Source organism: Falco rusticolus, chromosome 13, assembly GCF_015220075.1.
Source record: "Falco rusticolus isolate bFalRus1 chromosome 13, bFalRus1.pri, whole genome shotgun sequence".
Classification (NCBI taxonomy): domain Eukaryota; kingdom Metazoa; phylum Chordata; class Aves; order Falconiformes; family Falconidae; genus Falco; species Falco rusticolus.
Window position 1 is genome coordinate 19,886,356 of NC_051199.1, and position 23,005 is coordinate 19,909,360.

The 23,005-nt window shown below is 66.2% G+C and overlaps 3 protein-coding genes across 5 annotated transcripts; 2 read left to right on the forward strand and 1 right to left on the reverse strand.

Moving 5' to 3' along the window:
• The first annotated feature begins 1,029 nt into the window (after positions 1 to 1,029).
• Positions 1,030 to 7,249, forward strand: FAM131A (family with sequence similarity 131 member A). Its single transcript, XM_037406096.1, has 6 exons — positions 1,030 to 1,332; positions 2,952 to 3,076; positions 4,162 to 4,255; positions 4,547 to 4,729; positions 4,914 to 5,042; positions 5,459 to 7,249. The coding sequence occupies exons 1-6, from the start codon at positions 1,302 to 1,304 to the stop codon at positions 5,902 to 5,904; spliced, it is 1,008 nt and encodes a 335-aa protein (XP_037261993.1). The 5' UTR covers positions 1,030 to 1,301; the 3' UTR covers positions 5,905 to 7,249.
• Positions 7,250 to 7,595: 346 nt separating this feature from the next.
• Positions 7,596 to 9,446, forward strand: LOC119156982 (heat shock protein beta-7-like). The gene is made up of 3 exons (XM_037407463.1): positions 7,596 to 7,852; positions 8,632 to 8,783; positions 9,258 to 9,446. The coding sequence occupies exons 1-3, from the start codon at positions 7,651 to 7,653 to the stop codon at positions 9,444 to 9,446; spliced, it is 543 nt and encodes a 180-aa protein (XP_037263360.1). The 5' UTR covers positions 7,596 to 7,650.
• Positions 9,447 to 9,575: 129 nt separating this feature from the next.
• Positions 9,576 to 22,122, reverse strand: CLCN2 (chloride voltage-gated channel 2). 3 transcript variants are annotated; one of them, XM_037407557.1, is made up of 24 exons: positions 22,009 to 22,122; positions 17,298 to 17,454; positions 16,687 to 16,818; positions 16,444 to 16,572; positions 15,758 to 15,891; positions 15,599 to 15,676; positions 15,432 to 15,510; positions 14,688 to 14,813; positions 14,534 to 14,618; positions 14,308 to 14,409; positions 14,139 to 14,223; positions 13,906 to 14,061; positions 13,327 to 13,396; positions 13,030 to 13,140; positions 12,564 to 12,777; positions 12,333 to 12,466; positions 12,059 to 12,210; positions 11,872 to 11,977; positions 11,730 to 11,803; positions 11,319 to 11,369; positions 10,778 to 10,816; positions 10,476 to 10,580; positions 10,319 to 10,405; positions 9,576 to 10,235 (listed from the first exon to the last, which is right to left on the reverse strand). In XM_037407557.1, exons 1-24 carry the CDS (start codon positions 22,057 to 22,059, stop codon positions 10,032 to 10,034), a joined length of 2,661 nt encoding a protein of 886 aa, XP_037263454.1. In that variant the 5' UTR covers positions 22,060 to 22,122; the 3' UTR covers positions 9,576 to 10,031. The 3 variants fall into 3 exon arrangements, with proteins under 3 accessions (XP_037263454.1, XP_037263455.1, XP_037263456.1); XM_037407558.1 differs by lacking the exon at positions 11,319 to 11,369; XM_037407559.1 differs by lacking the exons at positions 9,576 to 10,235; positions 10,319 to 10,405; positions 11,319 to 11,369 and having other exon boundaries at positions 11,868 to 11,977.
• Between the last annotated feature and the right edge of the window lie 883 nt (positions 22,123 to 23,005).

A 23,005-nucleotide genomic window follows, 5' to 3' on the forward strand; every position in this document is an offset into this window, starting at 1 on the left:
TGCCTCTTGCTGAGTCACCCTGGCTGTGGCCCAGAGGGTACAGAGCAATTAACGGGAGGCTGGTTCCCCAGATCGGAGGCTGAGCGGCCTGAGCTGCAGCCCTGGCAGCACCGATGCTGGGAAGCAGCTGGCAGGGAAAGGCCAGCAGGGCCTGGGGGTGGCTACTGGCCAGGAGCTCCCCATGCTCAGGAGTGAGTAAAGAGGGAGCCCCTTGGGCTGCTCCAGTGCCCTGCTTGCCAAGGGGGAGGGTGGCACCCCATTAGTGCACTCCCGTGCCCCTCTGTGCCAGGGAGAAGGTACCGCAGCGTTAATTGCTGTCAGTAGGTTTCAGAATGAACAGACTCCTTTGGCTGCAGGTTAACCTGTCAGCCTGGCATCGGCGCTGGCCTGCATCTCCTGCAGGGGAGGTCGATGTGGTGCCATCGGAGGTGATGCCTAGGGCCTGTGCCCACCTGTGCACTCCCAGCTCCGCGAGGCGGGACCCCCAGCACCCCAGCACGCGTGGGCTGTGTGCCCTCTCCTGCACGGCGCTGCCAGCCCCGCGGGGGGGGGGGGGGGGGGGGGGCAGGCGGGGGCACAGTCCCCCCGCCTTTCATGGGCAGGCCTGGTGCTGAGGGGTGCCGCGTTGCTGGAGGGTCCCTGGCCCTGCCCCTTGTGCCCCCCGGGGGCTCGCGCGGAGCCGGGGGTCCCTGGGGGCGGTGGTGCCCCGGGGCCGGGCGGGGCGGCGCTGTCCGCGGTGCTGGCACGGCGCTCTCCGCGGTGCCCGGCCTTCCTCTCCCCCTCCTCCTCCTCAGCCCCCTCCTCTTCCTTCGCCCATCCTCCTCCTCCTCCCCGCGCCCCCCTCCTCTTCCTCCATCCCCCTCTTCCTCTTCCTTCAGCCCCCCTGTTTCTTCATCCTCCCCGGCTGCCTTCATCCCCCTTCTCCCCTCTCTCATCTCCCCTTCCTCCTAACCTCCCTTCCTCTTCCTCATTCTTCATCCCACTCTTCCTCCCGCCCTTCCTCCCCCTCCTCTCCCTCCTCCCTCCGTCTCCCCATCCTCCTCCTCTTCCTCCCCATCTCCCTCCCCTCCCTCCCGCCTCCCCCTCTCCCTCCTCTTCCTCCCCCAGCAGTGACGTCTCTCGACGTGCAGCTCCACGGCCCGGCTCCGCACCGCTCGGGGCTCCGCCACCGCGGCCCGGCCCGGCCCGGCAGCAGCCTCCGGCGGGGCGCGGGCGCTGCCCGGGGCCGCCCATGCGGCCGGGGGGCGATGCGGGCGGCGCGGCGCTGGCGGTAGTGCCCGCACCGGGGCCCCCCCGGGAGCATGGGCTGCATCGGCTCCAAAACCACCATCGGTGGGTGAGCGGCACCAGGCTGGGACCGGGGGGCGGGTCTGGGGACCGTGCGGGATCTGGGGGTATGAAGGCTGGAGGGGGACTTGGGGGAGGGGGGTGCTGGGGGCGCGGGGGCTGTGGGGAGGCTGCTGTAGGGGGCGTGGGGTGATGCAGTGAGGGTGTTGGGGATACGTGGGGAGCTGAGAGGGTCTAGGGGGTGGGGGAGCGGTGTGTGGGGTGCTTTGTGGGGTTTGGGAAGCTATGGGGGCTGGGAGATGTGGGGAGGTATGAAGGTGGGGAGGGGAGCACAGAGGGTTTGGGGGGATACAGGGAGCTTGAGGGCTCTGGAGGACTCGGGTATGTATAGGGGGATGGGAGCTATGAATGGGTCGGGATCTGGGGGCTGGGGATGCTGATCTGGGGCAGCTTGGTGGTACAGGGGGCATGGGGAGATGGAGAGCGAGGATGTGTAGGGGTTGGGGGGGTTGGAGGGGCTGGGGTGCAGTGTTAGGGGAGCTGGTGGGTGGTGTGTGGGGTGCAGGGGGCTGGGAAGGGGTTGTGGGGCTGGGGTGCTTATGGGGGTGTTATAAGTGGGACAGAGGTGTTTGGGGGGCTATTGGAGGAGATATGGGGGCTAGCAGGGGTGGGCTGCAGGGTGTGGGGTGCTGCAGGGGTGCTGTGGGGGTGCCACAGATGTCCTGGGGGTGCTGCAGGAGGGATGGGGGCTGTGACTATGATCCGAAGGTGTTCTGGGAGCTGGGACGGTGCTGGGGGTGTTGCAGGCATGCTGGAGGGTGCTGGGGGTGTTGTTGCTAGGGTGGTAGGGTTGTTGATGCTGGGGCACCACCACGGGGTGCCCCTGCCCACAGCTGGGGGTGGGGGTGATGCCATCTGCAGCTTCCCCGGGAGCCAGGGGCTACCCACAGATAGGGGTTGGCAGGAGCGCTGCTCAGCTCCCCAAATCCCCCCCTTACAGCCAGTTTACATCAGCTCGGCCCACCTTGGTGAAGGGGGAATGAGGCTCCTCAGGAATGTCCTGCCTTGGCCATTGGGAACCGGCCTGGCCTAGGGGCCACAGTGACAGGGGACCCTGCCTGGACTCTGTGCTTGGGAGTCAGTGCCCGAGGTGTTGGGGACCCATCCATGTGGGGTGCTGGTGCCAGGGGATTGGGCTGTTGTGGTGGAGGTAGAGTGTGGGTGCTTTTATCCCCCCCTATCCCTTTTTGCTCCTCTCCCTCTGGCCCCAGGGATGTGGAACTGGGAAGGGGGATTTTGGAGATGGTGAAGGAATGCCAGCCCCTCCCCAGCATGGCCCAGTGCCGCCTCTCTCCACGCACCTAGCGCCTGGCCCGCTCCGTCCCCTTCAGCCTGGCCCAGCTGCCCCCACCCCTCCCTAAAGAGCTGCCAAGCCGGGACAGGCGCCCGGTCCCCGGTGCCAGGCTGTGGCCCTGCGTTACCGCTGACACAGGTGGAAGAGTTGCCCGGGCTTGAGTCACTTGTGCCGCAGCACCTGGCTGCTCCGGGGCAGCCCTGCAACGAGTTGTGTCTGGTCTCAGATTTGGCGAGAAACTGCTGCCCTGAGGCTGAGGGGGCTGATGTGGGGACAGAGGTGCTGACACTGGCCCTGGCTCTTCCCACAGTGGCTGTGGACACGACGCTGTGCGTGGAGTGGAAGGAGGTGAAAGCACTGTCACCGCTGAGTGCTGCTCGCCCACTGCCCCGCCTGGTGCGCCAGGCCTCCTTCGACAGCCAGGACTTCCTCCAGGTACCACCAAGCCCCACCGTGCCCAGCCAGGGTCCTCGTGTGCCGTACCCCACGGTGGGGCACCTGTCCTGGCCATGGCCGGGGGAGCGGGGGGCTCTGGTGCCCGCTGCTCTGCTGCCCACCCGGCCCTGCCAGCAAGCAGCCGGCTCTGGGGCTGCTCTGACGTCAGCTGCAAGCCGGGCTGTATCCTGGGAGAAATCAGTCCACGGTGCCTCGTTGCCATGGCAATGCAATTTGTTGCGCGCCTCCAAATCCTGCATCGCTTCCCCCGTGGCCATGGGCTTGAGGCCTGGTGCAGCCAGGACAGGCAATGGGGACATGCAGCGGGATGTTCGGAGCGGGCACTGGGGAGCCTGGCCATGGTGGCCTTGCACACGCACATGTGTGTGTGTGTGTGCACATGCACAAGCTGGAGAGGACAGACACTGGCACCAGCTAGCACAGGGCATGCACACGTGTGTGTGTGCGTGTGCACCTGTGCAGGTGTGTACAGCAAGTGTGTGTGTGCGGTACATGCACACATGGATTGTGCACAGTGAGCACACGTGTGCATGTGGTGAGTTCACATGTGCATAGTGAGAAGGGCCCCTGCAGTGAGGGGATGTGTGTGTGTGCATGTGTGTGTAGCAAGTGCACGTGTGTGTTTATGGTCTTGCATGTCTGTGAGTGTCTGTGTGTGTACACGTGGTTACGTGAGTAGGCACGTGTGTGCACCGAGCACGTCTGTGCGTGTATGTATGTGCATGCACTTATGAGTGCAAGATGTATGTACATGTAACAGCAGCATAGGGGTGTACTAACAGCCTATGGAGGTATGCACACAGGTGCAGGTGTGGATATACCCACTGCCCTACATGTAGTGGCTGTAACCATCCCTCTGCATGCCTGTGCATGTGTGCCTGTAACACATGTGTGTCTGTAACACACGTGTGTGCACAGACACCACCGACCTCATGGGGTGGGCACCAAGCAGGGCTAAGCCTCCTCCCAGGCCATGGGGTTGACAGAGAGGGAGCAGTGGCAGGCAGCAGGGAAGGGGCGGGCAGTGTGGCCCAGGGCTGTGACACCCCTGCCCGCTCCTGCAGGTCAATGTTGAGGATACTGTCGAGATGCTGCCCAAGTCACGGCGCGCGCTGACCATCCAGGAGATTGCTGCCCTGGCCCGCTCCTCACTGCACGGTAACTGCTCGCCTGCCCGAGGGCGCAGGAGTGTGTGTGGGAGCATCCAGGGAAGGGGGGGTCTCCTGTGGCCGAGGGGGCTGAGCCTCTTGGGGCAGGCATTGGGGTCACTCCTCTGGGGTTTGGAGGGCTTAAGGTGTCCCTGGGGTCCCTGGCGGTACCCCAGAGGAGGGCACAGAAGTGTCATGTCTCAAGGGCTGGAGGCGGGGGGTGCTGGGTCCCAGGGTCGTGGGCTCCATGGAGGGGACTCGGGGTGTCCAGGGGGTGCTGACGCAGGGGCACATCTCGCAGGCATCTCGCAGGTGGTGAAGGAGCACGTGACGAAGCCAACGGCCATGGCGCAGGGCCGTGTTGCCCACCTCATCGAGTGGAAGGGCTGGTGCAAGCCTGTGGAGCCGCCAGCTGCCCTGGAGAGCGCCTTCAGCTCCTACTGCCACCTGAGCGAGGGCGAGCAGGAGGCACGCTTCGCTGCCGGTGGGCACCGCGCAGGGCACGGCCAGCGGGCACATCTCCCGCTGCGGCTGGGGGCAGGGGTGGTGGGGCTGCTTGTTCTCATCCATCCACTGGTGCCACAGCACTGTGGGCACAGGGATGCTGGGGCAGGGGGTTGTTGGGGCACGTCCCAGTGCATGCGTGACCTGTGGATGTCCCCTGCCAGGTGTGGCGGAGCAGTTTGCCATTGCTGAGGCCAAGCTGCGAGCCTGGTCATCGGTGGACGGGGATGACTCCAATGACGAATCCTACGATGAGGACTTCATGCCCTCCACAGAGAGTTCCCAGCCCAGTGGTAAGTGCCACGGGGAGCAGGCACCCGCCGTGTTTTAGTGTGGGTGTTGGTGTCCCACTGTTGGTGCCAAGGGTTGAAGGAATGGGGTGCCTGATGCCTGGCCATGCTCCCCAGCCCGGCCACCCCCTTACGAGGCAGGGCCCCTGCCTGGCACCATGGCAAAGCAGTGCCCATGCCAGGGATGGGGAAGCCCTGCAATGTGACACCCTCCCCAGTGCCAGAGCATATTTTGCTTTTCCTTTGGTTGTCACCAGTGCCACACACGCAGCAATTTGCGGGCAAAGGGGGCATGGTGCCTGCTGTGGGGCAGCTCCCCTCCCACTGCTCCCCTCCTGTGGGGCCCAGGGCAGTGGGGACCTGGCAGCCCCTCATGCCATCAGCCCTGGACTGACCCTGCACATCCCGATTCCCTGCAGAGCTGCCCGGCACGGTGCCTGCCAGTGCACTGCTGCGAGACCTACTGCAGGGCCACCTGTGCCAGCTGGGCGTGCGGCACGGCTCCTGCGAGCCCGAGAGCGACTCATCGCACACCCTCTCCCCCGAGACTCTCTGCTCCAGCCTCTGCAGCCTGGAGATGGTGTCCCCCTCCGAACTCACTGCCAAACTGCTGGGCTCCCTTGGGGGCGAGGACCTGCTGCTGCCCAAGCTGCCTGCCCCGGCCAGCCAAAGTGCCTTGCAGGGCCTGGCACGGCTCCGGTGCCAGGACTCCCTCTACTCCGTGTCCTACGCCGAAGCCTGCCTCTCACCCACTGAGGATGAGGTGGTGCTGAGCAAGGACTTCCCACTCCGCCGGAAAGTCTCCGACGTCGCCTCCTCTGGGGTGGCATCGCTGGAGGAGGAGGAGGAGGCCGAAGAGCCCTGATGCCCCCTGGGGTGCCCTGCCTCTCCGGGCGGGGGTCCAGCCCCCCCTGTCACAACCCTCTGGCCGGACCCTGTGCTGGGCGAGGGACAGGCCCTACCGCTGCTCCCCCTCGCTATCGGGGTGCAGGGGGGGTTCGGGAGACCACCGCAGCTCCCCTTCCAGCCAGTGTGCCCCGCCGTGCCCTGGCCCTGCTTGGCCACATCGTTGTCCTCCTGGATTTTTGCATGAGAGTGGGGAAGGGGCGCAGGGAAGGGCTTGAGGGGGTCCGACCTCTGCCCTGATGCCCAGATGTGCCCCCAGAACTGGCAGGACTGAATCAGTGGGGCTGGTTCTTCGCATGTTCCCCCCCAAACCCCACCTGGGCTTCCCTTTCGGGCACAAGCCCCCCCTGCCCCGTTGGCATGGCTGAACCTCTCCGAGCACCCTGTGGTGCCCCCATTCCGTGCCTGGCACCCTCGGCTCAGGGCGGCTGGGGGGGGTTGGGGAGCAGGGGGCTTTTCTCTCCCCAGCCAGCTTTTATCGGACCGAGTTTTAAACTGTGAACTTCTGTCTTGGAGCACAGGGCCAGCGGGGGGGCGAGGCGCTGTGAATGTGCCGCCGTGTCGGGGGCTTTCTATACTTTTGTACTTGTGGGGGGCTGGCATGGGGAGACTGTGGGGCTGGGTGGGGGCCGGGTGGGCACAGGCCCCCAGGCTGGGGGCTTTGGGCCACCAGCGACAGCACCCCCAAACCAGCACCGCAGCAGGGGGCTCAGCCCAGCCAGGGCCCCTCCGGTCTGCTGTGGGGCAATGTGGGGTGGAGAGAGGGGGGAGGCAGCGGGACTGATGTCCCCATCCCTGAGTCACTCACCCCTAGCAGGGAACCAAGTGCCTACATGAAGGGCAAACAGCCCCCCCATCCTGGCTGGGGGTGGCAACCCGGCTCGGGGGTCCCCAGGGCCGTGCCAGGGGTCCGGGCACGCCGTTTGGGGGAGGAATGCCAGTTTTTTGCCAATGCTTGCGCCCCGCTTCCCGCATGGCACGTGTTCTTGTGGGGCCGCTTGCCCGCTGCATGCTGCTCCTCGCCCAGCCCGGCCACAGCCCCCCCAGCCCCGCACCCTGGGGTGCCCCCAGCACCAGCTATGCCTCTGCTCCCATGCACCCCCCCGCACTGCCCATCAGCCTCCACCGGGCACAGCACCCACTCTCCCTCCCTGCCGCGGGGTGCCTGGCACGGGGCTGGCCCCCCTCTCTCTGCATGGCCAAGCTGTGAGGGGGTGCAGGGGGCAGCCATGCTGATGGGCTCCCTGTCACCTGCCACCATCCCCTTTCTGGGGACAGCAGATGCTCCCCACAGCACCAGGATGGGCTGGGGGGCGCAGGGTGCCTGCAGATGGGGGGGGGGGGGCTATGCTCTGCGTGTGTGTGTGCACGTGTGCGTGCGTGCGTTCGAGTGTATGTGCATGTGCACGTGTGTGCATACCCGTGGGAGCTGCCTGAGCCCCCCGTCCTGCTGTGGCGGTGCCCGTGGGGGTGCCCATGGGGTGTCCACACCCCGGCACCCCCCCTCCATCCCGCCAGGTCTCAAATAAAGTCCATCGTGTGAGTGCTGTGGCAGGCACCTCTTCTTGTGGGTGGGGGGCAACTCCTCGCCGGGGGGCCGGGGGTGGCAGGCTGCCGGTGGCGACACGTCCCTCCCCGCGGCCCCGCAGGGTGATGGCGAGGCCTCGGCCCTTATCTCGCATTCCTGGGGCCGGGGTGCCTAATTATGGGCATCTGGTGGTGGCAGGCAGCCGGCCCCCTCCCCAGTGCCGGGGCCCGGGGGGCGCGGGCAGCAGGAGCCACGGCCTCGCTTGCCTCAGCACCCATGTACCGTGCCTACGGCCAGGGGCATGGTGAGCCCCACTTCGAGGGGGACCGGCGGCACGGACCCTTCGGGGCACGGGCACACGAGGTCTTCGGGTACCCAGGTAATGGGGATGGGGGCGTGGGGGTCCCTGCTACCCCAGGGAGGGTCCCTCCGAGGACTATCCAACTGCCCTGTGCTTGGGCGTGGTGTGGGACACCCCTCAACATAGACCAGGAGGGCTGAGAGGGGAAGCCCGACTGCCCCCCAACTGTCCTACGGGTCTCTGGGCTGTCCTCCAGCCCCCACCCTGTCCAGTCCCTTTGTGCATACCCCCAGGTCCCCAGTTGCCCCCTCCCCAGACCCTTCTGAGCCTCCCAGTGTCCTCAGAACCACCCCCATCCCCCTTTCCCACCCCTCCAGACCTTCCTGGCTGCCCTTATGTCCTCAGCCCCACTGAGCCACAGACCCCTCAGAGTACCCTGCTAGCCTCCCACTTCCCTGTACACACCCAGAGCCCACCAGTAACCACAGTGCACCCCCCAACCCACTCCCCCCGGATTTCCCTGGCTATTCTGTGTCCCCAGCCTCCTGCTCCATTCCCCTGCTGTCCCCAGGTTGTCCAGTGCCCCCCCAGACACCACCCCCCAGTGCCCTCGGGTGCCCCAGATCCCCCGGTGCCTCCTGCTACCCCCAGACTCCCACTCCAGACCACCCAGTACCACCCCATACCCCTGGGGCACCCAGTTCCCCCTGCAACCCTCTAGCACCTCCAATGTTCCCAAACCTCCAGTGCCACTTGCTACCCCCCAGCCACCCCTCCCAGTGTCACCAGGCTTTCCCACACTGCCTCAGCCCCTGGGTCCCATGCCCCTGTGCCTGGTAGCCCCCTGATGCTCACAGGGTCCCCAGGAGCCATGTGTCCCTGCAGCCTGGGCACCTGGGTGCGTGCCCAGGGTGACACCTACCAGGTGGTGGCCGACGTCAGCCAGTTCAAGCCCCCTGACATCGTGGTGACCATCTCCAACTGCCACGTTGCCATCCAGGCTGAGAAGGTGAGACGCCCCAGGGGGACAGCATATCCATTCTGACCCTGCTCTGGCCATGCAGCAGCGGGGGTCCTGCCCTGTGGCACCCTCTCCTGCAGTGAGAGCTAACTGGGAATGGCCCCTGTTGGCACTGGGGTAACTGGGGGCTGTCCTCCAGTGATGGGACAACAGGTAGTTCCTGCTCCACTGCGCCTCTCCTGCACTGGGGTAACTGGGCACTGTCCTCCCTGAGAATGGGGCAACTGGGAACTCCTGCCCCCTTGCATTCTTTGCTGGTGGTGATGGGGCAGTTGGGAACAGTCCTTGCTGGCAGTGGTGTCACTGGTTAACTGGGAACTGCCCTGTTGAGCTCCCTGCTGCAGCTGAGGTGACTGGGAGCTGCCCCATCACTAGCACTGGAGTAACTGGGAATGTGCTGTGCACCACCATGCTGTGCCTTGCCGTGCCCTGACCCAGCATGCTGGCACTGCCTCCCCACAGGTGGCTGAGGATGGCACTGTCTGCGACACCTTCACCCACAAGTGCCAGCTGCCTGAGGACACGGACCCGCTGTCAGTGAGCTGCACCCTCACCGAGGCTGGCACGCTGGTCATCACTGCCCAGCGCCATACCAGCACCCGCCCCGGTGAGCCCCCGCAGCTGCTGTACCGCAGCGAGGCCACGCTGTAAGCTGGCGCTGGGTAAGGAAAGGATTCGTGCCCCAAGTGATGCCAACCCTGGCACCATGGTGAGGTTTGGCTGGTGCCCGCTGGCTATGCCCCCTTCCCACCTCCAGGCTCCTGGTACTCTGGCTCTGTTTATAAAGTCCTTTTATTAAATTAATATAAAAATCTCTGTATTTACATGGGGTGGGGAGGGGTGCACAGCGGAGAGGTGGTAAGGACCCCCCTTCCCAGCCATGAGATGCTGAGGAGGGAGGTAGTGCCCACCCATGTCCCCGTGGGCACCCCAACCTGATGCCCCTCTGCCCCTTGTGCCACCCTGAGCAGGGACACTGTGGTGCCCATGGGGGTGCTGGCTATGCTGGGGGGCACTGGGGGCTGGCGGAGGCAGAGGTAGCAAAGTGGGAAGCCCCAAGAGCTGGCAGGGAGGTGGGGGGCACCTAGCTAGCCCCTGGCACAGGGAGGGGCAGCAGCAATGGATTGAGGGTGCCCACCCCATGCCGAGCCTGGCACAAGTGGGCACAGGGTGGGCATACCCCTGCAGGTTCTGGGGGTCCCTGTGGCACCTGGGGACACACAGGGGGACCCTGTCTCACTGGCCTTTGGGGGTGTCATCATCGTCGCCCACAGGTCCGGCCTCACGGGGCATGGTGTGGTGCTGGTGGCGGTCCCAGAGCTGGTGCAGGGCGGTGGTGTCAGGCTCGCTGGCGCTGGCGGTGCTGTCACGGAAGCTGGCGAGCGGTGGGCGTACCTTCACCCCCTTGGCTGTCAGCGAGCCTTCAATGGCCTTGCGCAGCTGTGGGCACCCCAAACCCATGGGCAGGTGGCTCTGGGTGCCCCCACCCTTGGGCCCCTCCAGCCCCACTGCACCCCGCTCACCTCCTTGAGGGACACCATGCCCACCAGGCGCCCAATGCTGGTGACATACGCATGGTCCAGGCCCAGCAGCGAGAAGATGGTGTGGGTCTGCAGGAAGAGGGGGCTGAGTTGAGGGCCTGGGGGGTCTGGGCGGGGGTCAAGGGGGGTGCGGGTGCACCTTGTGCAGCGAGGTGTGCTCCACCAGCTGGAAGGGTGCGGGGTCAATCTTGGCGCTGCTGAAGTCCACTGGCTGGTCCAGCTGCTGCTCCTCCCACTCCAGGATCTGTGGGGGGAATGCCATGGGGCAGGGTGAGGGGCACAGCCCCCGGGGGTGTGTAAAGGACTCCCTGCAACCAGTGTTACAGGGACATTGGGGGTACGCATCCCTACCCCCTGCCCACTCAGGCCTTGGCACCCCATTGGGGTCTGCTGGGTGCTTGTGGGCAGGAGAGTCCTGCCCACCTGGGTGCACCCCCTCACCTCTGCCGGGGTCATCCTGTCACCCAGCTCCATCTCCTCCTGCAGAAGAGGCAAGCATGAGCAGCCTGGCAGGGCAGCAGGCAGCCTGCCTGCACGCTGGTTACAGGCAAGGAGCCGGCAGGGCGCAGGCAGCAGGGAGCAGGGCACTGCAGGCAGCACGTGCAGGCAGCTCGCAGGTCAGGTTGAGAGGATGCAGGTCACACCCCAATTGGCCAAGGTGGGACGAGCCAAGCTTGTGATTGGTGGAGAGAACACAGGCTGTGCCATGATTGGCTGAGCAAAGTGGGGCAAATCCCATGGCCATGACTGGCCGAGAGGCTCCGGGTAAGGCCATGATTCGCCAGGAAGGTTTGGGATTGGCAAGTCACACACTGATTGGCTGAGCAGGATCAGGACAGTCCGAGATTGGCTACATAGACACAGGCCAAACGTGACTGGCCAAACAGAATCTTGCCAGCACCCTGATTGGTTCCTATAATCCATACTGGCCTCTGATTGGCTGAGAGGAGCTGTGCCCAGCCTGCAATTGGCCGCAGCTTACCATGATGGAAACACGGACGCGTTTGGCTTTGCGATAGGCTGTGCCCTGGGCCTGGCACCGCGGGGAGAGACAGCGGCGTTAGGGCATGGCCAGGGGCAGCCACCGCAGGGGCAGGGACGGCAGGGACGGCGGGGATGGGTAGGGATGGGCAGGGACACAGATGGGCAAGGATGGGCAGGGACGGGACGGGTTGAGCAGGAATGGAAAGGGATGGGACGAGAATGGGCAGGGGTGGGCAGGATAGGGCAGGGATGAGAAGGGATGGAAAGTGGTGGGATGGATGGGCTGGAAGGGGCAGGGACGCGCAGGAGCGGGAAGGGGTGTGAAGGGATGGAAAGGGATGGGAGTGATGGGAAAGGACGGCAACAGGTAGAAAGGGCCAGGCAGGACCAGGCAGGGCTGGGTGCTCACCTCGGTGGGCTCTGTGGTGGGGTTGGCACAGAAGAGGCTCTTGAGGGCGATGCCGGTGTGCTCGGTGGTGCCAGCTGTGGGCAGGGAGCGGGTGTCAGCGGGGAGGTGCAGGGGGGGCTGGGGGAGCCGGGTGCAGACTCACCCGGGGGGCTCTCAGCCGGGCTACTGGGCACCCGCTTCAGTGCTGGCTTCAGGGGCTTGCGGAGGGCAGTGTGGGCAGGGGCGCCTGAGGAGGCCTCCGTGCTGATCTGTGGGGGGACGGGGTGGTGGAGGGATGGTGGCAGGGGGCACCTTGGCCCGACAGCCCCCGCAGCGGCCACCCCCCTCACCTGGAAGCGGATGCTGGCATCAGAGAGCCGGTGCCCATCCTCGGCCAGCATCTTCTGCCGCAGGGCCTGGAGCCGGTGCTGGGGGCTGAGCTGGTGGCTGAGCAGGGCTCCCACTTGCGCCCGCTCGATGGAGCCCAGAAGGATCATGGACTCTGGCAGCGGCAGTGAGGGGCCATGTTGGCTCCCGATGTCCCCTTTGCCACCCTCACCCCCCCATCCTGGCACGCTGCATGGCTGGGGTGGGTGCCAGCAGAGCCCCCTGCCCACATCTCACCAGCTGACTCCACCAGCGGCAGGCTCTTCATCTTGGTGCTGTGCAAGACGTGCTGCAGGTCGCGGTATTTGCAGTTGAGGGTGACGTAGCGGATGTCTCGCACCATGATGTCCTCCACCCGCACGTTGTATTTCCTGCCCAGGGAGGGTGAACAGTGGCCTCAGAGTGATGCCACCCCCTCCCCTTGTGCCTGGCGAGGGGCTTGGGGACAGGGCAGGGGGACACACTGACTCGTGGTGGCCCCAGCCCAGCTCAGGGAGGTAGGGCAGCTTCTTGATGCGGATGATGCTGTCGTAGAGGGAGGGCTGGAGGCTCTGGGCCACAGCGTTGGCCAGGATGACGGCGATCATGACAGGCAGGATGTGCGAGATCTGCCCTGTCAGCTCGAAGACGATGACGGCCGTGGACACCGTGTGGGTGACGGCACCTGACAGTGCAGCTGCCCCTGTGCCCATCCCCGGGAGACACAGGGGTGGCTGTCAGGTGCTGCCTGCCAGGCTGGCTCCCCACCCTAGGTCCCCACCCCTAGGACATCCACCACACCCAGAGCCCTTGGGACCTCCCAGGGACATCCCCAGTGATGGTGTCACCCCCAGTACCTGGGGATACCACCTCAGCCCTGGGGAACCCACTGGCTCCTTTGGAGCATCTCCAAGTGATGCCCACCACAGTGTCCCTGCGCCAGCCCGGTGCTTACCCACCACAGCGTAGCCCCCCGGCACGATGCGGTAGGTGTTGCTGTCGGTGTGGATGCCGTCAGGGAACCAGGCTGCCATGCTCTCCCCCACCAAGCGCCCGAAGGCTGCCCCTGCCCACAGAGAGGGGCTGGGAGAGGGTGTAGGGGCTCTCCCGGCACCCACCCCAGCCTCATGCCCTCTCTCTGCCCTGGTGCTGCTGGGGAAGGGGACACCGGGGGACACCCATGGGTGCCCCAGCATGGGCTGGCAGGCAGCTCCCTGCTTCCGCCATGCCTGTGCAGGGTACAGGCTCTCACCAATGACGAAGACAGGCATGAAGGCTCCGCAGGGCACTGGGATGGTGGTGGCCAGGGCTGACATCCAGAACTGCAAGGAGGTTGCAGAGACCTGTTAGTTGACCCCCACCTCCAGCCCAGCCCTGCCTCCTGCCCCTGCCGTGCCCCACAGCCAGCTGGTGTGGAGGAGCACATGGGCACAGCACCGTGCCATGGGGCAATCCCGCTCCTCCCAGAGGGCACCCTGCCAGCACCTCCCTGGTGGCATCTGGGGGCACCTGGCCAGCACCTCCCTGGTGGCACGTGGCCATACCTCCCTGGGGGCACCTGAGGGCACCCTGCCAGCACCTCCTTGGTGGTACCTGATGGCACCCTGCCAGCACCTCCTGCTGGCACCTTGGCGGCTCCAGACAGGAGTTCTTTGATGGCATATCAGCAGCACCCAGCCAACACCTTGGTAGCCTCTGAGAACAGCCACCCAGTGTCTCCTAGTGCCGCCCTGCTGGCAAGCGTCTAGCACCTCCCTGGTGGGCATCCAGGACCCCCTCCCCAGAGCCTCCTGGTGGCATCCTGGGGATGGCAGGGGCAGGAGGCACGCACCTTCATGAGGATGAAGACAACAAGGGTGACAAAGACATTGGAGCGGGGGTGGCGCCAGGCCTCCAGGATGCCCAAGTATTCGAACTCATCACTGAGCCCCTGCTTGGCCCACGTCTGGTTGTCGAAGAGTGTCACCAGGGTGTCCTTCTGGGTGAGCTGGTGATGGGCAGGGGTCAGCTGGGGTTGGTGATGATCCCGGGGTGGGGACTGGTATGCCACCCCATGGTGGGTACCTGGCCAGCCATGAACTGTCCGAAGCCAGGCGGGAAGGTCAGCGTGGAGATGAGCAGTGTCACCAGGGCAGGGAAGAGCAGGCGCCTGACGGGGTGGCATGGGGTGGGGGGTGAGGTCGGTGCAGCCCCAGCTCCACCGCCCTGGTGCCAGGGACCACCAGGCACCTACTTCTTCATGAGAAAGCGGTTGATGGTCTTCTGCCGGCGCATGAACTGCACGATCTTGCGGTTGAGGTAGACAAAAAGCGCACCCCCGAAGCCGCTGGCGATCCTGGGCAGAAAAAAGGGATGAGCATCCACGTGTCCCACTGCCACCACCGCCATGGCCATCACCAGTGCCACCATCCCGGCCATCCCTGGGGCCATGGGATGGGCACAGGGGAGGCCACACTCACCCAATGACAGCAAAGGCGGGCAGCTCCTGCAGGTCAAAGGGGAAGTCAAGGCGGAAGCGGGTTTTGAACAGCGCCGTGATTGTCTCTGAGGGATGGCAGGAGTCAGCGGGGCTGGGTGGGGTGGACCCTGTGCCCCCCACCCCACTGGAGGTACCTTCATCCTTGTTCCAGACAGCAAGGACACGGAAGATGAAGGCACTGAAGGTGGCGGCGAAGAAGCCACGCCAGTAGTTGCGGACAGCGAAGAAGGTGGAGGTGACCTCGATGCTGAAGAGGACCCCTGGCACCGGGGAGAAGTGCACGAGGGAGGCGGCGAAACCCAGGCGGACCCCTGGTGCCTGGCATGCTTCCCCCCCCCCCCCCCCCCCCCGAGCCTACGCTCGTGCACGGCCCGCAGGGGCCCGGCCGGCCCCATGGGCATGCTATGGGGCAGTTCAAGGGCTTCCCTGGCAAAGCACGTGGCCCATCCCCAGCTGGCCACAGTGGGCACAGCGGAGCAGCAGTCAGCGCGAGCGAGAGGGTAGCGCAGGGACACAAGCAGTGACATGGCAGGTGGCACTGGGGTGGGGTGGGGCGCACACGGATGGACAGAGAGACAGCTGGGGCAGTGCAACAGGCAAAGGGCAAGGAGAGAGTCAGACACATCACCAACCTACGGGCAGAGCTCAGCAGGGCTGGAGTGGGGAGCTCCCTGGAGCGCAGGGCGGCAGGGGAGAGGACGAGAGCAGATGTTACACCTCCGGGAGGATGGTGCCTGCTCCTCCCTTCCTCCTCCCTGCTGAGCAGCACTGCCCTCTCCCTTGCCAGCTGTCCTGGGGGTCCTGCTTGCCTCACCGGGCAGACCCCGGTGCCAGGGTGGGAGGTGTGTGGGGGTGCAGGGGGCCCGGGGTGACCCTACCTCCGATGGGGGCGGCGAAGCAGCAGCCAACACCAACGGCGCAGGCAGATGCCAGCATTTCGATGTTCCTTGCCTCATTCTGCAGGTAAGCCGGGGGTGAGTGGGCACTGCCCAACCTGCTGGGGGGCACAGGTGGAGTCCCCCCCGGACCAGCCTGCACTGCTTACCTCATAGATGCCTCCAAAGAGGGATAGGAAGCGGCTGAGCAGGGCTGCACACATGCTGGCAATGTGGACAAAGGGACCCTGCAGGGACAGCACAAGGGCTGAGGACAGTGCCCCGCCACCATGGCCCCCTGCCCACCCCGCCCCAGGCACTGCCCTCACCTCCTTGCCCAGGGGCATGCCGCTGCCCAGGGCACACGTCAGCCCGATCACCTTGGCCACAAAGGTCTTGAGGGTGAGGTACTCCTTCAGCACAACACCCCGCAGGATGGTCTTCATCTCGGGGATCCCTGAGCCTGGCACCGCAGGGACAGCCCTGACCCACAGCCATGGAGGGGGGACACTGGGGAGCCCCTGCTCCATAGTTCTGGGGGGGATCCTTGATGCTCTGCCACACCCCGCTGCCATAGGGAGACCCCAGAGATACCTCTCCCCACAGTACAGTTGGCAGGAACAGCCCCATGGCTGTGCAGGGACAGCTCAGCCCATAGCCCTGAGGGAACCCCAATCCCACAGCCCCCAGAAAACCCTCTGAAGACCAGCTCTTAGCCCTAGGAAGACTCCCAAGACCTCTAGCCCCATAGCCAAGGAGGACATCCACCCCTTAACTCACAGAAGACCCTCTGCAGACCAGTCAATAGCCCTTGGAACACCCCCAGCCCCATATCTCAGGAGGACATCCACCCCATAGCCCCCAGGAGACCCTCTGAAAACCAGCTCTTAGCCCTTGGAAGACCTCCAGGATCCCCAACCCTCATAGCTCAGGAGAACACCCAGGCAGCTCCCAACCCACAGCCCCAGGGAGGGCACACCCTGTTAGGGTGCAGGCAACCCTCTGGGTGCCCTACCCACGGCCTGGGGGGCAAGGATCTGGGTGAAGCCAGCAGAGAAGGTGATGAGCACGGTGGGGTAGGTGACCCAGGCCAGGTACTGCAGCAGCATGTTGGTGTCCAGGCCCCCATACATCCACTTCTGGGCTGTGGGCACAGCCAGCCAGGTGGGTCACGAGTGGCAAGGGGCATGGTATGGTCCTGTGGCACAGCCACCTCATGCCCCACCATGATTCCAGAAGCCCACAGATGCCCACTCACCTTGGAGGCAAGTGGCGATGGCGAAGTCCATGGCCCAGCTGACCAGTGCCATGACTAGCCCCAAGAGGATGAGGAAGACCCAGTCCTCGCCCACCTTGGAGATGAAGAACCGCTGGCACTGCAAGGCGCAGACTGTGGGCACAAGGACAGGCTCAGGGCCAGGTGCCCCAGGGATGGGCACACAGGGACACAATGCTTACAACCAGCTGCACCAACCCAGCACTACCAGCACCCTCCGGTGCAGAAGCACCACCGTGCCCAGCCGTCACAGCCCTGCCGCAACTACCAGCGGGCAGGAATGACAGGCTGCATAGCTGCACACAGTGCTGCTGGGCATGCGCCTCCCACAAGCACAGCCCCCCTGGCACAGCCCCAGGCGGAGGGGCTGGGGGCCCCTGGTCCCCGCGGCATGCCCGGCTATTTTGGGCCATTGTGTCCCTGCTGCCCGTCGGGCAGGTGGCATTGTCCTCGGCGCCGGTGTCCCATGACAGCCAGAGAAACTCTACCCGCCACCACCGTGGCACGGTGGGCAGCTGTGCCCCGACCATGTGCTGCCATGGGGCTGTGCCCACTGACGCTCCCCCCATGTCCCTGTCCCCAGCGGCCCTTACCACGGCAAGGGGCACAGCGGCCCTGGGTGTACTCCAGCAGCTCTGAGGGGCGGCGGGGCCGGGGCGTGTCCCCCTCCCCATGCCCCTGTTGTAGCCGCAGCCGGGCTGCTTCATCCTTGGCGAAGGTGCCCAGGTCCTGCGTGTAGCGCCCATACATCTGTGGGAGGAGAAGTGAGCAGGGGTGTCACTGGGGTGCTGACACCCCTGGTCCTATGCCCAAGTGGGGAAACTGAGGCAGAGGAGCAGTGAACAGGCTGGCATGGCCTCCTAGCACCAGGGCACACCAGGCGAGGGGACAGGCAGCCATGGCACCCCCAAGGGAAGGAGCTGCCGTGCCTCTGGGGGTCCCTGGCTGCCCGCCGGGGGATGGGAGGGGGCTGGGCAGATAAGGTGTGTGGGGATCATGGCGATCGTTTCGCCCACACCCCCAGAGCAGGCAGCCAGCACTGCTGGTACCAGTCTCTGGCCCTGCCCAGGTGCCCCAGGCACCGGGCTGGGCTGGCAGAGGGTAGGGAAGGGCCTCCAGTGATGGGAGCGCAGCCAGCCCAGCCAGGAGACTCTCTGAGGGCTGGTATTGAGGTTGTGCTGGCACTCTGCGGGAGCCTCCCCTCAGCATCACTAAAAGCAGGGCTGGGATGCCCCCCTGGGAGGCTGCCTCAGCAGGCCACACGTGACACGAGCTGGCCAGTCTCAGCTGACAGCAGCGAGGCAGGAGGGCAGTGGGGGGCAGGGTGTACCCCCAGTCCCATGGGAGAGCACTGGGCACAGAGTGGTCCCTGGGCTGTGAGGAGGGGGTTTTAGGGAGCAGGAGGTGTGAGTGGCTCCGTGCCCACGTAGGGGGCACCCCCTCCTCCTCGGCTGCCTCCTGCCTCACCGTGGCATGGCACGTGGCCTGGCCCTTGTGGCAGGGGGGTGGCCCTGGCAGTGCCCGCCGTGCCAGCCAGGAGCTCTTTGTGCCCGTCCTCCCCGCCGAGCTGGGGGCATTGGTCCCGCGCTGGAGGGCACTGCCAAGGACTCGGTTGCTTGGTTTCCACCTCACTCCCCCCAGCGCGACCTGAATGCCAAGTGCCAGAGGTTGGCCCGGCACAAAGGGAGACTTCAGGGCTGCGGGGGCCCTGCCAGGCTCCCACGTCGGGGCGACGTGAGCCCCATGCCGATGGTGTGCCCACCCGCCGTGCTGTGCCAGTGCAGCGCGTGGCTGCCCAGCCGGGGCGCCTGCCTCTGCAGCATGGCCGGGGCTGGCGCCCGGCGCGGGGGCAGCGACACGGGTGGGCACTGTGCTTGGCACGTGGGCATTTACACCCATTGGTCCCATTTACACCCCTTGGCCTGCTGGCATGTGCCAGCTCTCCGTGGGGACAGCATGAAGGTACGTTTCTCACGGGGCATTACTCCTGCCCAGGTCCCTTTGGCAGGGAGCAGAAAGCAGCCAGAGCGGCGCCGGGTGGATTCTCTGCTGTCTAATACCTGGGTTGTGCTCAGCAGCGGGAAGGAGAGTAGGGAGGCAAGCAGGGAGGGAGAGGGCACGTTAATTTCCATGCTGACCCCCTCCTGGCAGCGATTTCACCCCAAACTCCTGCTCAGCACAGGCTCAGCAGTTCCTCTCCCTATGGAAATGTGCTGGGGGGAAGGCATGAGGCGGGTGGGGATGCCGGCACAGCCACCTCGGGGGGCCGGATCCAGCATTGGCTGCCAGGAGGACCCCAGCCCCGCACGGGGTCCTGCATTCAAAGGCTCCCTTCGGGCAAAGCTTGTTTCCTCTGGAACACGAAACAGGCCGGCACCCTGAGGAGTGCTGTCACCCTGCCAAGCGCCTGCCTCCCCCAGCCCCGCTGCTGCCCCATGGCTGGCCCCGGCCAGGACTGGGGCACCCCCAGGCTGAGTGTCCCTCGAACTGGCTCCATGCCCACCCCCTGGAGCCGTGCCAGGGGCTGCCATGCTGCACTGCAGGTGATGGGGCACCAGGGGGATGCCCAGCCCCAGGGTCTCCAGCCTGGTTAGGCGGGGGCGGGGGGGGATCCCCCTCTGCCCCCTGTTTGCAGCCAACCCCACCGGCAACAACAGGGATGCAAGCAAAGGGGCTGTGCCACCCCATGCCACCTGTCACCCTGTGCCACCCCGCCACTCTGTGCCACCCCTCTGCCCTGTGCCACAGCCCTGCAGGCAGGACATGGAACCCCGGGGCTGCCCTGTGCTGGGCAGGCACAGCTGCTGTGCCCGCAACCCTGGGACGGCCGTGGGGCTGTGATGAAGGCCAGCGGTGGGCTCTCTCCTTCCTCCTCCTCCTCCTCCCGCTCTGGTTATTTTTCCACAAAAGCCTTTTGAAACACAAACAGCCCCGGGACTCCGGCCTCCGCCACGAAGCAGCTGAACAATCACAGTGCCGGGCAGGCAGGGAGCGGGCACGGGGGGGCCTGGCGGGGGGCACCCAGGGACATGGGCAGGGGCCAAGGCCGCTGTGTCAGTCCTGGGCTCCTGTGCTGCAGGCACTGGCTATGCCACAGCCCTGGGCAGTGCCAGCCCGCGGTGCCTGCTGCACCCAGGCGATGCTGTGCCTGGGGCAGGCGCTGGCATCTGATGCTGCCGTGTCCCCGTGCCACCCTGTCCCATAGCACCGAGCTTGCCTGGCAGCGGTACCCACCTCCACATGGCTGATGCCAGCCAACTTTTCCCCCAGAACTGTGATCTGGGGGGCAGATATTTAAAGGCAGGGGGGTGTGGGGTCCCCTGGGCTGGCAGTGGGCAGGCGTAGGCCGGGGGTGTTTGTCACGCTGCCTGTCTTAGCCAGGCTCTAATCACCCTGAGCCGCTCCACAGTGAACAAGGGCAGTTTGTCAAGCTTAATCCCCTGCCCTGGGGGCCCTTTGGTCCCCACCATGGCAGCCTGGCATGCAGGGGGCACCGGGGCTGCCATGCACACCAGCACCCTTGGCAGAACTGGGGGTTCTTATGGGCACCCACCCAGCATAGGGTCCCCAGGGAGGCAACACCGTGGCCTAGGAAGACCTTTAGGGCTGGTGCTGTGCCAGCCCCCACTAGCACCACAGTCATGGCACGCCACAGCTGGTGAAATCTGGGGTGGCGGAGGGGTAAGGATGTGGGGTGGGGATGGGGCTCATTGGGCACAGCTGGGCACAGCCCTGCAGTCTGGCTGTGAAGCCCCGGCAGTCGACATGGGCAGCAAAAGCTGTCCCCAGGGCTGTCCCCAGGGCAGTCTGGCTTGGACCAGCCCGTGCCAGGCTCCAGCTGGATTCTGACCCTCCTGGCAGGTGCTGGCACGAACTCATGTTGGCTCAGATGCGCTGGGGAGGGCTGGGCACCCCTGCTGCCCGGCATGTACCCAGGCAGCTCCCAAAAGCTTGGCGTGAGGCTGTGGGACAGGAGCCTGCACCCAGCCTCACCCACGAGCCCCAGGCAGTTTCACCAGCCTCTCACAGGGAGGCACCCTGGGGATGGGCACCCTGGGGCACCCAGGGCAGGGGTGCTACCCCGCCCGGGGCAAAGGAGGACAAAGTCTGCCTGCCGGCGCCGTGCAAGGCTGCCCAGCGTGCCTCTCGCCTCCCACGCTGCCCGCAGGCTCCTCTGTCCCGCCATGCCTGGCTGGGCTGACCTCTGTGCCCACCCACTGCGGACACAGCACCCAGGAGGCAGTCTGGTGCTGGGGTGGGTGGGGAAGGTGCCCCACGGCGCACATCGGACAGTGCTGTGCACCCCTGCTCGTGCCCCCCCTGCTCCCCAGCTCAGCTCTGCTAGCGGGGCACCGCGGGGTGGGTAAGATTGTGGAGATGCTGGCGGCACAGCCAGGGCTCCCATGGCCGGTGGGGGCCCACAGCCACCCAACAGTGATTGGGAAGGGGCAGCTTGGGGTGGGCACTGAGGGATAGCCCCCAGACAAGGACTTTGGGTGCTTGGGAAGACATTGCAGAGGGTGCCCGGCGCAGCAGTGCCTCGACACTACCCCGTGCCCACACGCCAGGTGGGTAAGCCTCAGCAGGGCCGGCCCCACTCACAGCGACTGACTCAGGCTCCCGGCAGACTCGGGCAGAAGCACGGGTACCGCTTCCCTGCCCACCTCCCCGGCCCTGCCTGTCTGAATGCCTTTGCCAGGGCAAAGTACCCATTTGCTGAGCCACCCCGGTCACCATCCCAAGGGGAGGCCAGGAAGAAGCACCTTTGCCCGGGTGTCCAAGGACCACGGGCATTGGAGGGGCCGCAGGCACAGTGGGGAGGGAGGACACCCCCGGGACAGCCAGGCACCTGGGTGCCAGCAGGGAGGCCTCGGAGGGGAAGGAGTCGCAAACATGGGGCTAAGGCTGAAGGTGGGGGAGATACACTATCTTGGGGGCAGAGGGCTGAGGACGTGCAGACAGGGGGGTGAAGGGTGCCCGGGCAGTGCCCCTGGGAGTCCCGCATCTCCCCCTCAGTGATGGGGGGAGGGGGAATGAGGTGCATGCAGAAGTTCTGCCCTGGGGTGGGGGCTCAGGCTCCTCCACCGCCGGGGGGGGCTGTGGGGTGGCACCCCGTCCCCATGTCCTACCCAACCACAGCCGGGAGACGGCACCCCAAACCGGGTACCGCCGCCCTAAACAGGGCAGCACTCCCAAACCGCCCACCTCCCCTAGGCTGCCGCCGCGCCCCGTGCCCCCCGGAGCCCCCCAGAGCCCCCCGGAGCCCCCCGGAGCCCCCCGGCGCCCGGTGCCGGCCGCACTCACCAGGGTCTGCTCATACTGCAGCGCCCGCTGCGCCTCGCTCTCGGAGGCCATGGTGCCGCCGCTCCTGGCCCTGCCGGTGCCGATGCCGGTGCCCGCGGCGGCGGCTCCTCCCGGGCCGTGCGAGGCGGGCCGGGGCACTGCCCGGGGGGAGGGACCGGCCGCGCTCCGCCTCCACCGGCAGCGCCCGGCACCGGCAGCCAGCGCCGAGCACCGAGCGCCGGGCAGGGGCTGGGGGGTGTCCGGCCGGGGGCTCTGCCCTGCGGCGGCGGCCCCTCCACCCGTGCTCCTTGCCCACAGGTTTCCCGGCTGAGGAGGGCACTCGTGGGCAGCCGGCGGGGGCGGGTGGGAGGTAAAGGCTGGCGTGGGGTGACGGCGGGTACGGCTGCCCCGGGACACGTTGGTCCCTCTTCCCCCGGGCACGAGGGGCTGGCACTGCCACTGGACCACGGTTCCGCCCGGTTCCCCTCGGTGGGATGTGGGCAGCGGGGCTGGGGCAGGGAAGACCGCGCAGGGGGTACTGTGGACAGCCAGCCCCCGGGCTCATGGCCATGGCCAGGTCTGGGGGGCAGAGTGCCTGAGGTCTTGGCATTGAAGGCACAGGGGGACCCGTGGTTGCCTACGGGTGACAAGGCACCTCGCTGCTGTTGGGGTCACCAGGGGTACCCTGAAGTTGGCAGGGAGCGCATCCTTACCGTGGTGCTGCTCAGTGTCCCAGCACTGCCAGCCACAGGGGTGGAAGGTGGGCTCCGGTCTTCACTGCTGAGCCTGCTGGGCCGCGGTGGCTCGGCCCGCTCCGGATGGGCACACGGGCAGAGCTTGGCACTGGCAATCCTCGAGCAAGGCGCTCCAGCATGGCAGGCTGGCTGCTGGGACCTCCGTCTCACCACTGCCACGGGCTCAGGGGCAGCCGGCAGGGCTGAGCTCACCCTCCTTTCCACGGCACTGCATGGCACCTTCGTGGCAAGAACTGGTGCAGGGAAAGACGGAGCTGTCGCAC

Bases quoted from the DNA above. Each gene is read 5' to 3' on its own strand.
- CLCN2 (XM_037407557.1), bottom strand. From the start codon at position 22,059: ATGGCCTCCGAGAGCGAGGCGCAGCGGGCGCTGCAGTATGAGCAGACC. The intron at 17,455-22,008 runs GTGAGTGCGGCC...CTCCTCCCACAG, and splicing joins TGCAGTATGAGCAGACCCTG to ATGTATGGGCGCTACACGCA. The intron at 13,141-13,326 runs GTGAGAGCCTGT...CTCTGTGGGCAG, and splicing joins CATGCCTGTCTTCGTCATTG to GGGCAGCCTTCGGGCGCTTG.
- FAM131A (XM_037406096.1), top strand. From the start codon at position 1,302: ATGGGCTGCATCGGCTCCAAAACCACCATCG. The intron at 1,333-2,951 runs GTGGGTGAGCGG...CTCTTCCCACAG, and splicing joins CGGCTCCAAAACCACCATCG to TGGCTGTGGACACGACGCTG. The intron at 3,077-4,161 runs GTACCACCAAGC...CCGCTCCTGCAG, and splicing joins ACAGCCAGGACTTCCTCCAG to GTCAATGTTGAGGATACTGT.
- LOC119156982 (XM_037407463.1), top strand. From the start codon at position 7,651: ATGGGCATCTGGTGGTGGCAGGCAGCCGGCCCCCTCCCCAGTGCCGGG. The intron at 7,853-8,631 runs GTAATGGGGATG...TGATGCTCACAG, and splicing joins CGAGGTCTTCGGGTACCCAG to GGTCCCCAGGAGCCATGTGT. The intron at 8,784-9,257 runs GTGAGACGCCCC...GCCTCCCCACAG, and splicing joins TTGCCATCCAGGCTGAGAAG to GTGGCTGAGGATGGCACTGT.